Raw genomic sequence first — 12,192 nt, forward strand, 5'->3', positions numbered from 1 at the left:
TATTCACTGAAGTCCATACTAGGCATTGTGCTTAGTACTGGGCATAGACGTGAACAAGACAGACAAGACTTCAGTGGATATTCTAATGAGGGAAGAGATGATAAACACAGAAGATAATCACAGGTTCTGATAAAGTAAGGAAGGAAATAAAAAGTGTGATGAAATAAAGGATAAAACTTCAAGGTACTCAAAGAAGGCTTCTCTTCTCTGTACACACAAACTAATTATTTAATGGTCTTCTCAGCTTAAGTTAACTCCGTGTCAACTAAATGTCCTTCAAACATGTTAGGAAAGAACTTTATTTCCTAAGATCATGTTCCGGGAAATGATTTATGAAGAATCCATGTGTTGTTCATTATGCTCTCAAGAGTCTAAATGACTCTTTTGTCAAAATACTCCATACATCTTTTGGCAGAATTCTTCACAATCTCATGTTTCCTAATTGACTTACCTAGTGCTGTATACAGGGTTAGCAACAACACAGAATAGTAGAAGATGTTTAGTTTGCTCAGGACGTGGAGAGAAAAGGAAGTCAAATTTATAAATCCTGGAGACCCTAAGCAGAATAAATTTGAAAAAACAAACAGTGAGCACATGCAAGTTTTCTTTCTTTCTTTCTTTCCTTCCTTCCATCTTTCTTTTTTTCTAATTAGTTTCAGAGGTAGCTTTTAGTGATTGGTCAGTTGCATACGATACCCAGTGCTCAGTACATCAAGTGTAAGGCCCATCACCCAATTACCCCATCCTCCCACCCAACTCCCCTCCAGCAACCCTCAGTTTGTTTCCTAGAGTTAAGAGTCTCTTATGGTTTGTCTCCCTCTCTGATTTCATCTTATCTTATTTTTCCTGCCCTTCCCCTATGTTCATCTGTTTTATTTCTTAAATTCCACATGAGTGAAATTATATGATACTTGTCTTTCTCTAAGTTCAATTTCTTTATAAGATTTTCTAAAAGACTTCCATGGGCTATCTTTTGTTATATGGTAACTATACAGATGACACCACTTTAAATTCAGAAGTTGGCAGGAATCCTGAGAAGTCAGTCCAATTAGAACTGCAGAGAGTAGAAAGTTCAAGGCAATGTGTGGTTGGGAGACACGCACATGCACACATGCACACACACACTTATAGCTGCATAAACATGTAGGTTTGAAATAGAGTGCTGTGCTCAAAGTCTCTGTTTTCTATGGGATTTAGTATCCAAATGTACAAACTTCCAAGTGGTATATAAAAATATACCAAAGAAGAATCAAAATTTCTCCAGTCTAATCTTAAGTATGAATAACCGTCCAATATTTCTTTCCCATATGTGACATAGCTCCTAACTCATAGCTATTCTCTTACTCTAACTGAAGGGAATCCCTAAAGCTCTTCGAATTAACATCTCTTAAAATATAGTGCCAAAAATGCCAAGCATATAGGCTTCACACACAGAGTAGCTCCATTCTGTGGCCACAGACTAAAGTATCACAGATCCTCAACCTCAGCCAGCCGTTTTTCCACTCATTTGTGTGGCTTGTCATAAACCAGAAGACATGACTGGAAACTTGATACACACTGAGCACCCCTAGAGGTGAAAACTACTGAAAGAACCAGTCCCAATGAAAGACAGCCTGATGTAAGTTAAATAGTATGTCTTTCCTAATGGCCAACATATCCATTTTGTACTTAAAACACTGTTCAGTCTGACAGTTGATTTTGTACAAAACCTGGTAACAAATTATCTTTCCCACTTTGTGACATTCTTGCTACTCATTCCTCTCTTAAGAGTCTTTCTTGTTCTAGTCTGGTACTTCTCAAAGTAGTCATCTACATGTCCACTTTTAATAATTATTTATTTTTAAATATTTTATTTATTTGAAAGCGAGCACATGAGCATGAGTGAGGAGCAGGGCAGAGGGAGAAGCAGGCTCCCCACTGAGCAGGGAAGCCTGCCAGGGGGCTCAATCCCAGGCCCCTGGAATCAGGACCTAGACTGAAGGTAGACACTTAACCAAATGAACCGCCCAGGCACCCCAATAATTATTATTTATTGCAAATAAATAATCCTTTAGCCTTGGAGACAGCTATTCTCCAAAAAATTTTAATTTTTTTTTTTAAGATTTTATTTATTTATTTGACAGACAGAGATCACAAGTAGGCAGAGAGGCAGGCAGGGGGCAGCGGGGAAGCAGGCTCCCTGTTGAGCAGAGAGCCCAATGTGGGGCTGGATCCCAGGACCCTGGGATCATGACCTGAGCCGAAGGCAGAGGCTTTAACCCCCTGAGCCACCCAGGCGCCCCATGCTCCAAATTTTAAGCATAAACTTTAAACGTAATTTTCTTTTTTGGCTCTACATTAAAATAATCTGGGGGAACTCTGAAAAAAATAATCATGCCCAGGTCTCACTCAACAGAGATTCAGATTTAATTGGCCTGAGGGAGAGGAGAAGCTTAGGTTGCAACCCAGGTGATTCTAAGCAGCCAGGACTGAGAAATACTGCTTTAGTCAGAGCTGAACATCTCCGCCATGACTGGCCATTGGAATCATCTGGGGAGCTTTATAAACTACTGATCTTAGATCCTACTCCTAGCAATTCTGATGTGATTGGTCTAGGGTGCTGGGTAGACACCAAGATTTCAAAAGATTCCCAGAGGATTCTAAGGTGCAAAGTTAAGAAGTGTTGTTTACAGAAAAGAACTGACCTGGGGTCAGAACACTTAGGTTTTGAGTCTCTCCTTTGTCTCTTCCTAGTGATGAGACTTTGAACAACCTTCACAACCTTTCCAGTCTTAGTGTCCTAATCTTTAAAACGGGGACAATAATACCTATTTCATAGGATTGCTGTATGGATTAAGTGAGATAATGTAGGTAAAAATATGTTATAAATTTCAAATAACTACACAAAGATATCGTTATCCCCACAGAATGAGGCTGGGGCCCTCCCTTAAACATTTATTTATTTACATTATATGCAGGAACATATATGTGTACAATAATGGTTCTTGAACTTCTTCACAGAATTTGTGAAAATATATATAGGCAGGAAAACATTCAGTGGGATGTGTACACTCCCTCTGTAGTTAGCCATTTTACTGTTGAGTCATTGCTATGGTACTCCCCTCCCCTACAATCAGTCCCTGATCCCAGGAATTTCATCCAAGCCAGGAAGGGGTAAGGAAAATTTAGTTCAACAAGTATTTACTGTCTGTTATGCACACAGTGCTGGGTGCTGTGAGAAACAGAAAAGAAGTGGAAAACAGGAGTTCCTATAATGAGAAACTTACAGTCAGGTTGAGGAGAAAATGTATATATACATTTGGGGTGGTTACAGAAAGTAAGGTGACTGACTGGCCAAGTAGCATTAATTGTCAGGAAGGACTCGAGGGATTCAGAGAAGCAAGAGCTCATTATGACCTGGAAGGGGTGGAGAAAATGGGATGGAAAATGAGAGTTTGAGGTGAGCCTTAAAGGAGGCTAAGATTTAGATAAGTTTAGAAAAATAAAGATAACAACCTAGGCAAAAGCACAGAAGCATAAATGAGTACGGTGTTTGTAGGGACAGCAGAAAACTATCTAGGCTGAAATACAGGTATCTGGTTAAAAATGCGGCTAATTAGATAAGACCCAGCTGTGGAGGATCTTTAATATCTGGCAGAGACGTTTAGTCATGTTGAGCTATATTGTGATTTTCCCTCCCATTTCTGTTTGAGCTTCATATTATTGCAATGCAGCAGCAAAAAAAACCCCTGATTTTTAAAATTTTTTAAAGATTTTATTTATTTGAGAGAGAGAGAGTGAGAATGAAAGAGAGAGAGAGAGAGAGAGCATGAGAGGAGAGAGGTCAGAGGAAGAAGCAGGCTCCCTGCCAAGCAAGGAGCCTGTGGAACTTGATGTGGGACTTGATCCCGAGACTCCAAGATCATTTCCTGAGCCGAAAGCAGATGCTTAACCAACTGAGCCACCCACGCGCCCCAAAAGTGAATTTTTAAAAAAAAGACTGAGTACTATGGAAAAAGTACAGTAAGTTTGAAGAACGCACCTCACAGAGCTAGGACAAAGATAATTTATAATAATATTTATCACTTGGAAATAGGATATTATGTGACACTTTAGAATGAAGACATCTGAGAATACAAGGAACCATGACTAACCTTTATGCTCTGGATATCCTCGGTGCCTAAAAGTAATGAGAACAGTGAGCTGGATCAGCACAATTATCACAAAAAGGACCCGGGCCTGCAGAGAAATTGGTGTTAGTGTGAAGCAGATACATGGGTACAATGACAGTTAAGGTTTTTAGAATGGCTTCATCAACAAAAATGAAAATAACACCATTGCCAGAAATGACTATGCAAGAAAAATAAATCATCAAAGAGAACCAAATAACTGAGCCACCAAAAAAGAAAATTATAAATAGCCTCAGCATTACTCTTTCAGAATCTGGATACTGAGACTAATATTGAAACAAAGTAATTCTTAGCTATATAAAGTTATCACACTGAAACAGTCCACCTTCACTGTCCTGGAAGTAGAACTGGTTTTATTTCAAGTTGTAGAAGAGTAAAGAAAAACCATACACAGTGCACTGCAGGCAAAATGAACTAAGTCGGTATTTTCTTTTGCTTTCTCCGTCAGGGCACAATTCACTTGGAGATTAACTCACAATGAAGAGACATAACCTAGCTTCTGGTTTCTCAAAGTATGGGATCATTGGGATCGCCTTGTGCCTGTTGGGAAGGCAGAATCTCAGGTGCCATCTCAGCCCTACTAAATCAGAATCCGTTTCTTATTAATGTTCCCTGGTGATTCATAATACCTCAAAGTTTCCAAAGCCTGATCTAGGTGACTATTAAAAACCCCCCAAAAGAAAAACAAAGACACTAAAGGAACTTGTAAAACTGAGATACAAATGCCCATTAGTTATATTTCCAAAAAGCTTAATCATAAAAGTAATACAATTAAAATAATAAATTTACATTGTAAGTCTGTGAAGATATATGTAAAGCTATGTCTAGAAAGTGAAATTAAAGGAGGCTTAAATTTTCTTTTCAGGACGTCTGGGTGGCTCAGATGGTTAAGCGTCTGCCTTTGGCTCAGGTCATTATTCCCAGGGTCCTGGGATCGAGTCCCGCATCGGGCTCTGTGCTCAGTGGAGAATCTGCTTCTCCCCCTCTCTCTCTGCCTCTCCCCTTGCTTATGCTCTCTCTCTCTCAAATGAATAAATAAAATCTTAAAAAAATAAAAAAGTAAAATAAATTTCCTCTCAATATCATAGTGTGTCTCTTTGGTGTGTTTTATGTCAATACCCAATTAACAAGAGATAAATGGTTAAAAATATTAAGGTGCGGCGCCTGGGTGGCTCAGTGGGTTAAAGCCTCTGCCTTCGGCTCAGGTCATGATCCCAGGGTTCTGGGATCGAGCCCCGCATCAGGCTCTCCGCTCGGCAGGGAACCTGCTTCCTCCTCTCTCTCTCTGTCTGCTTCTCTGCCTACTTGTGATCTCTGTCTATCAAATAAATAAATAAATAATCTTTAAAAAAATAAAAATATTAAGGTATATTTATGCCAATCAACATCATTCTTAAAAGTAACATAAACTGATATCAGAAAATAGTCAAAACAAATTCCTCAGTAGAAAAAAAAATTCAGACCACAAAAGAGAATGAGAATTACTATTTTATATTAAAAACTCATACGCAAGGGGCGCCTGGGTGGCTCAGTGGGTTAAGCCGCTGCCTTCGGCTCAGGTCATGATCTCAGGGTCCTGGGATCGAGTCCCGCATCAGGCTCTCTGCTCAGCAGGGGGCCTGCTTCCCTTCCTTTCTCTCTGCCTGCCTCTGTCTACTTGTGATCTCTCTCTGTCAAATAAATAAATAAAATCTTAAAAAAAAAAACAAACTCATACACAAATATATATGAGGAAAAAAACGAGTATCATAATGACAAATACAATGGTTATATAATAAGTAGTATGATAAAAGAATAATGTGGGGCTGATTTTACTTTATTTCTAAATTTTCCAAGTTCTCTACATTAAGCATGTATTATTTATATAGAAAGAAATAATTATTTTTAAAAGATCCTTAGTCCAATTTTACACAGTTCCTTTAATTCCCTTAGTTATTCTGATTTTATGGTATTGGTTAGAACCAGGTTCCAAAACAGGTATTACTTGTCAATATCTCTGCTTCTTTTAATTCAAATCAACTTTAAAGCATTGTCTTCTTCTAGACAAATAACTAAATTTTTTAAAGTTTGTCTTTCTCGCCACATGATTATATTACTACTTTGGACCCACCACTAGATTCCACCGAATCTCATCGAAAGCGGAATTTACTTACCACGATGCAATGGTCGGTAAGAAGAATAAATGATGCCAGGGGATCAAATCTGAGGTGAATATCCTCTTGAACAGAAAATAGGTGGTGAACACTCTTACTTCTTCCAGAAGAATCCTAGTTAAAAGCACAGCAGTGACTCTCATGCACATTTATATGTATAATGTTCCAAGATTTAGCTTCCAGTAACATTTGTCCATTATCTCTGAATAGCTGTATTTTTTTTTCATTTATTTTTTGCTTCTTCCTATAAGCACTTTAAATATAACTTCTTTTAAACCCTGTAATTCTAGATTTGAACTGGAAATATCAGCATGTACTCACAATACATCTTCTTTTAAAGAAAAATTTGTGTTTTCCCTCTGCTCACTGAAAAGGCCTAAAAATAGTAACAAATCGAAGAGCTAGGAGCTAGCTGGGCTAGTGCCCAGATTGTACTCTCAAAATAAAATTTCTCATTATAAGATCAGTGCTCTTTAGAGAAATAGCTGATTCCAGTTCCTGAACAAGAAAGACACAGGGAGAGCTTAGAATATCTTCATGCCAGAAAGCAAGAACCCTAACAAAGACTACTGCGATTACATCGAAAGACTTAGTGGCTAAATTGGAGAAGCTCCCACCAGCCAAAGGTAGAACAATTTGAACATCAAAAAATATAAATGCCATGGATTGAAACATACCAGATCTATATATTTTTTTAAATTCTGAATTCACAATGATATTAAAAATAAAAGATTCATTTGGTTACCTTTGGCAGATGCTAGGGAAGCAATTCATTATTCTGAAAATCGATTTAGAAAAGGGAGGGTGGGGGAAGAATTAAGAATTTATCCTACCTTTCCTGTATAAACTTCTCTATCTGAGTACCAAATAGGTAAGGGAATTTTTTCTTTATAGGACTATTCTAATTAATACTCCTTTTACAAGGAGTGCCAATTTGAATATCACCATTGTACAACTCTAATGATATAATGGATCTAGGCCAAGACCATCAATAGCTGCTGGAAATCCTTCAGTGAAAAGCTGATTAGCTACTTCATAATGAATGGAGGGAAAGGCTGGCAGTGTGCTGGAGCTGGCTTGACAGGCTCACAAAAGCCAATTGTTAAATTTTCAGGAATTTTGCAGGCCAGTTGATATGCTGCTAGCTTCAAATCAGCTATTTTATACTATGGAAATTGGTATAAATCAGGGAAACACGACAAATCAGGGTTCCCTCTTCAAACCTGTCCCAAGCTGGTCGTTAGATATTTACCACCACATCACCGGATAAAGTTAACAACACCTGAATACAATGATCAATCCTAACATTACTAAAGGAGGGACAACCAGATATCACAGACTTCTGATAAAAGCATAAAACAACAAATCAAGTATTCCTGCCAAAAAAAGACTCGAACCTGATCAAACCTCTAATCTAACAGCCACTTATAGAAACTAGATGGGGTGGACAAAGATGCTGAATGATACTTGAATGTAAACAACGTAAATCAAGAATATTGAAAACTCTACAGGACAAAAGACCCAGTTTCCAAAATTTTCCAAAAAATAAACTGAAAGGAAAAAGAGCGGGGGGAGAAGAGAGTGGGACTCTCGTCTGAATTCTGATTTGAACAACCACATGCTTGTTTTATATATATAAGACTGGGAAAACTGGGGGCACCTGGGTGGCTCAGTGGGGTAAGGCCTCTGCTTTCTGCTCGGGTCACGATCCCAGGGTTCTGGGATCGAGCCCCACATTGGGCTCTCTGCTCGGCGGGGAGCCTGCTTCCTCCTCTCTCTCTGCCTCTCTGCCTACTTGTAATCTCTGTCTGTCAAGTAAATAAATAAAATCTTAAAAAAAAAAAAAAGACTGGGAAAACTGAACACTAGATAGCTTGAAATTAAGGAATTACTATTAATTTTTCAAGTGTGATGGTATTATAGTTACATTTTAAAAAACCATTCTTTTAGGGATATATACCATCATATTACAGATGGAATGACATCAAGATTGTTCATGAGTTGGTAACTGTTTAAGTCGGCTAAGGGATACATGGGAATTCATTATAGTATTATCTCTTGCAATATTTTAAGTTTTCTGATCATACAAAAGTTTTAAAATAGCAAAAAGAATTTGCACATGTGTTTATCAAACTTTTTTGCTCAAAATGTTATTTAAGTTATACGTTCTTATTTTAAAGCAGAGTATGTCTTTAATTTTGAGATAGATTTCTGAAGTCTGCTCTTTCATTTGGCAAAGTAGGCACAATAAAGTTCTGGTTCTCAAACTTTAGTGTACATGGGAACCACTATTGGTGGTAGACTGTTGAAACAGATGGTGGGTCCCATCTCCAGTTTCTGATTCACAAGTTTGGTATGGGACACGAGAATTTACGTTTTTAACAAGTTCCCAGATGATACTGATGTTACTAGTTCAGGAACCATGCTGAAAATTGATCAAAGGGTCTAGTTGCTACTAGGCTGCTCAGATCTATAGACAGTCAATAAAAATAGTGAGTGGGTAAAATGTTAAGATAATAAATTAATGTTGTCTCTCATAGATTTTTCTCAGACTTATCTATAGTATACTGTATTTGAAAGAGTAGAACTTGGGGTACCTGGGTGGCTCATTTGGTTAAGTGTCTGCCTTTGGCTTGGGTCATGATCCCAGGGTCCTGGGATTAAGTCCCGCATTGGACTCCCTGTTCAGTGGGGAGTCTGCTTCTCCCTTTCCCCCTGCCCCTGCTTATGCTCGCTAACTCACTCTCTCTCAAATAAATAATCCTTAAAAATAAAAATAAAAGAACAGAACTTTCCCGTTGACAAATGAGGGGACCAAGTTCACTATTTAATATTCAGTAGACAAATCCTTTAAAGCTATATAAAAGAAAACAGGGGCGCCTGGGTGGCTCAGTGGGTTGGGACTCTGCCTTCGGCTTGGGTCATGACCTCAAGGTCCTGGGATCGAGTGCACATTGGGCTCTCTGCTCAGCAGGGAGCTTGCTTCCCCCCCTCCCCTCTCTCTGCCGGCCTCTCTGCCTACTTGTGATCTCTACCTGTCAAATAAATAAATAAAATCTTAAAAAAAAATTCACCAAATTATACTATTTAAATATGTAGAGTTTTTTGTATGTAAATTATACCTCAATAATATAAGAAATGTTAAACATGGAAAAAGTATATGTAATTTCACATGTCTACTAAGAATTTAACGAAGCATCCAGAAATGTTTCATGGAACACGAGCTATGGTTTTTTCCTCATAAAATCATAGAAGCTGGGGTTTTTGAGGCAATCCAAATATTTGGGAGGTCCCTATCCCTACTGTGAACACATCTCCTATGGTTGTGCCTCCTCATAACTGTAAATAAAGAAAGGGAATAATTCATTCTAGGTGTACTTGTACCTTCAGGTTTTCTTTCAAAAATCCACCTTCTAACAGAAAGAACATTAAGAGTTCATTCCCAGTCATCCTTCCTTCCATATCCTCTCTGTGAATTTCTGCCTCCTAAGCAGAACACTTCAAGGATGCGTGGTATTGCAGAGTGCCTTTTCTTGCCTCTTCATCTATGAACTGGGGATAAAATTCCCTACCATAAAGGACTATTATATGGATTAAGTAAGAAATTATAAGGGTTCAGCCTTTTCTTGGAAGGAGCTCAGTAAACAGCTCCTTCCTATTCAAAATCCTTCTCTGGGGGCGTCTGGGAGGCTCAGTGGGTTAAAGCCTCTGCTTGGGCTCGGGTCATGGTCCCAGGGTCCTGGGATCAAGCCCCGCATCGGGCTCTCTGCTTGGTGGGGAGCCTGCTTCCCTTCCTCTCTCTGCCTGCCTCTCTGCCTACTTGTGATCTCTGTCTATCAAATAAATAAATAATCTTTTAAAAAAAACCAAAAAACAAAAAACAAAATCCTTCTCTGTGACAAACACACACATAAAAGATAATGAAAATAATTACATGTGTTTTCTGAAGGATTACTTAGTAATCTTCAAACTAAGACTTAATATTAGAAGATGAAATAGTTAAAAACTGTCATCAAATCTTAAAGGTGTGGAAATTGACAGATTTTTTTCCAGAAACTAATTCCCGAGCACAGCCTATCTCCTAAAGAATTTCCTAATGTTGATGAAAGCGTTCTATTTTGGTAATGAATGACCACTCGCCAGCCAGGCAGGTGCTAGTGAATTAAATGCCCCAAGCTGAATCAGAATAGCAGGAAGACTGTTACTACATATGCTATCAATGCATACTCCCCAAACAAACAAAATCCTCTGGATGCCTTGAAAATTCCCTATCCTACAGCTTTCCAAAATAGTGACACAATTTTCCTATATTTGGAGATAGCAAGCAAAAGCAAGGGGACACAAATACATGTTTTCTGACTTATTCTATTATCTCTGGATATGTTGGGGAATTTGCTCCCGTTATTAAAAGACTCCAAGCAAAGTTGAAAGAAAATAGAAGAATGATTTTCTGGGGTCCAAAAAGAGGGGACTGTGCAAACTGAGAAGTCTAGTTTTTTGTCTCACAGAATTATTCCTCAGTGCGCATTTTTAGAAAATACTAAATCCAGTGTATTCAATTTTTGTTAAGATTTTACTTATTTATTTGAGAGAGAGAGCATGCCAGGGAAGGGGGCAAGGAGCACAGAGAGAGGGAGAGAAACAAGCAGAATCCACCTGGAGCACAGAACCTGATGCAGGGCCCAATCCCACAACCCCGAGTTCATGACCAGAGCCAAAATCAACAGTTGAATGCTCAACCAACTGAGCTACCCAGATGCCCCTCGAGTTTTTAATTAACTTAGTTTCATCTCTATCAATTGACTGAAAAAAAAATCACATCAGAGTTTAGTGTGGTTACAGCCAAATCATTTATATGGCAAGCTGAAAATTACTAACTTACCTGGACAATTACTTCTATGTTATGTGTCCTGTTACTGTAGTTTCGTGGGTTCCACTTCAGTATGAAAATAGGACCAGACAAATGAATAGCTTGCCCTAAATGAACTCCATCAATCTTAACTGTGACAGAAGTAATGGAGGTCAAGGAAAAGGCCAAGACTCTAAAATGAGAACACACATAATAAGCATGTGGTTTTAGATATTTTTACTGCTTTTAGAAAGGAGAATTAACTATTATAATCTGAAAAAAATATAAATGTAGGCAGAACCATCACACTGTATAATTGTTTATATGATCACTATTCATGATCTGGTTTCTTTCTGAATGGTGGCTTTTGGAGTTGTATAATTTAGCAAACCTAACTTGGTGAGAAATTAGAAACTATTTTCGTACTTTTTACAAAGGAAAATCAATTTTCTTTTGACAAATAAAGCTGGAGTAGATCCAAAGTTCTTTCTGATAAACTCCTTAAATCCTGTTTTTTTACATAGGAAAAGAATATTGGTTAGACATCTTACTTTGTTAATCTCATGTTAATCCTAATCATGTTAATCCATCTACTCATTTGGTTCCCAACATATCCGTCCACAAGAAGCAAGAGCACAAACAGAATCAAGGCTACCAGGCCCTTTCAGAGAATACAATGTCTGAATCAGATATCCAGTATCTATAAAAACACCTGAGAGTCACTTCACTTCTGATGAAAAAAATAAGTCAAAACAGCTCGATACCATTTTTCCAGATTAATTAGTACATCTTTTTAAAAGTAGAGCATCCAAAAATAATAAGAGTGCCATAAAATTTGTAGTCATTTGCCTGGTAACATTATAAATTAGTATCTGTTCTAAAAAGTAATTGGGTACCTTATGCACTGCTCGTGGTAATGTAAAATGGTACAGCCGCTATGGAAAACAGTATGGTGGTTCCTCAAAAAATTAAACATATAATTACTATGTGATCCAGCAATTCCGTTTCCAGACATATGCCC

General features: G+C 38.0%; 1 protein-coding gene across 3 annotated transcripts in view; it reads right to left on the reverse strand.

The window, feature by feature from the left end:
* Window positions 1-12,192, reverse strand: part of TMEM62 (transmembrane protein 62) — a 55,600-nt gene that overhangs the window by 5,291 nt on the left and 38,117 nt on the right. For all 3 annotated transcript variants that reach the window (XM_044231336.1, XM_044231335.1, XM_044231337.1), the window contains 4 exons: window positions 11,205-11,364; window positions 6,323-6,436; window positions 4,134-4,218; window positions 452-556 (listed from right to left, as the gene is read on the reverse strand). In XM_044231336.1, the coding sequence (XP_044087271.1) occupies window positions 452-556; window positions 4,134-4,218; window positions 6,323-6,436; window positions 11,205-11,364 (464 nt within the window). The remainder of the gene's footprint in view (window positions 1-451; window positions 557-4,133; window positions 4,219-6,322; window positions 6,437-11,204; window positions 11,365-12,192) is intronic.

The sequence above is a fragment of the Neovison vison genome, chromosome 13 (assembly GCF_020171115.1).
Source record: "Neovison vison isolate M4711 chromosome 13, ASM_NN_V1, whole genome shotgun sequence".
Classification (NCBI taxonomy): domain Eukaryota; kingdom Metazoa; phylum Chordata; class Mammalia; order Carnivora; family Mustelidae; genus Neogale; species Neogale vison.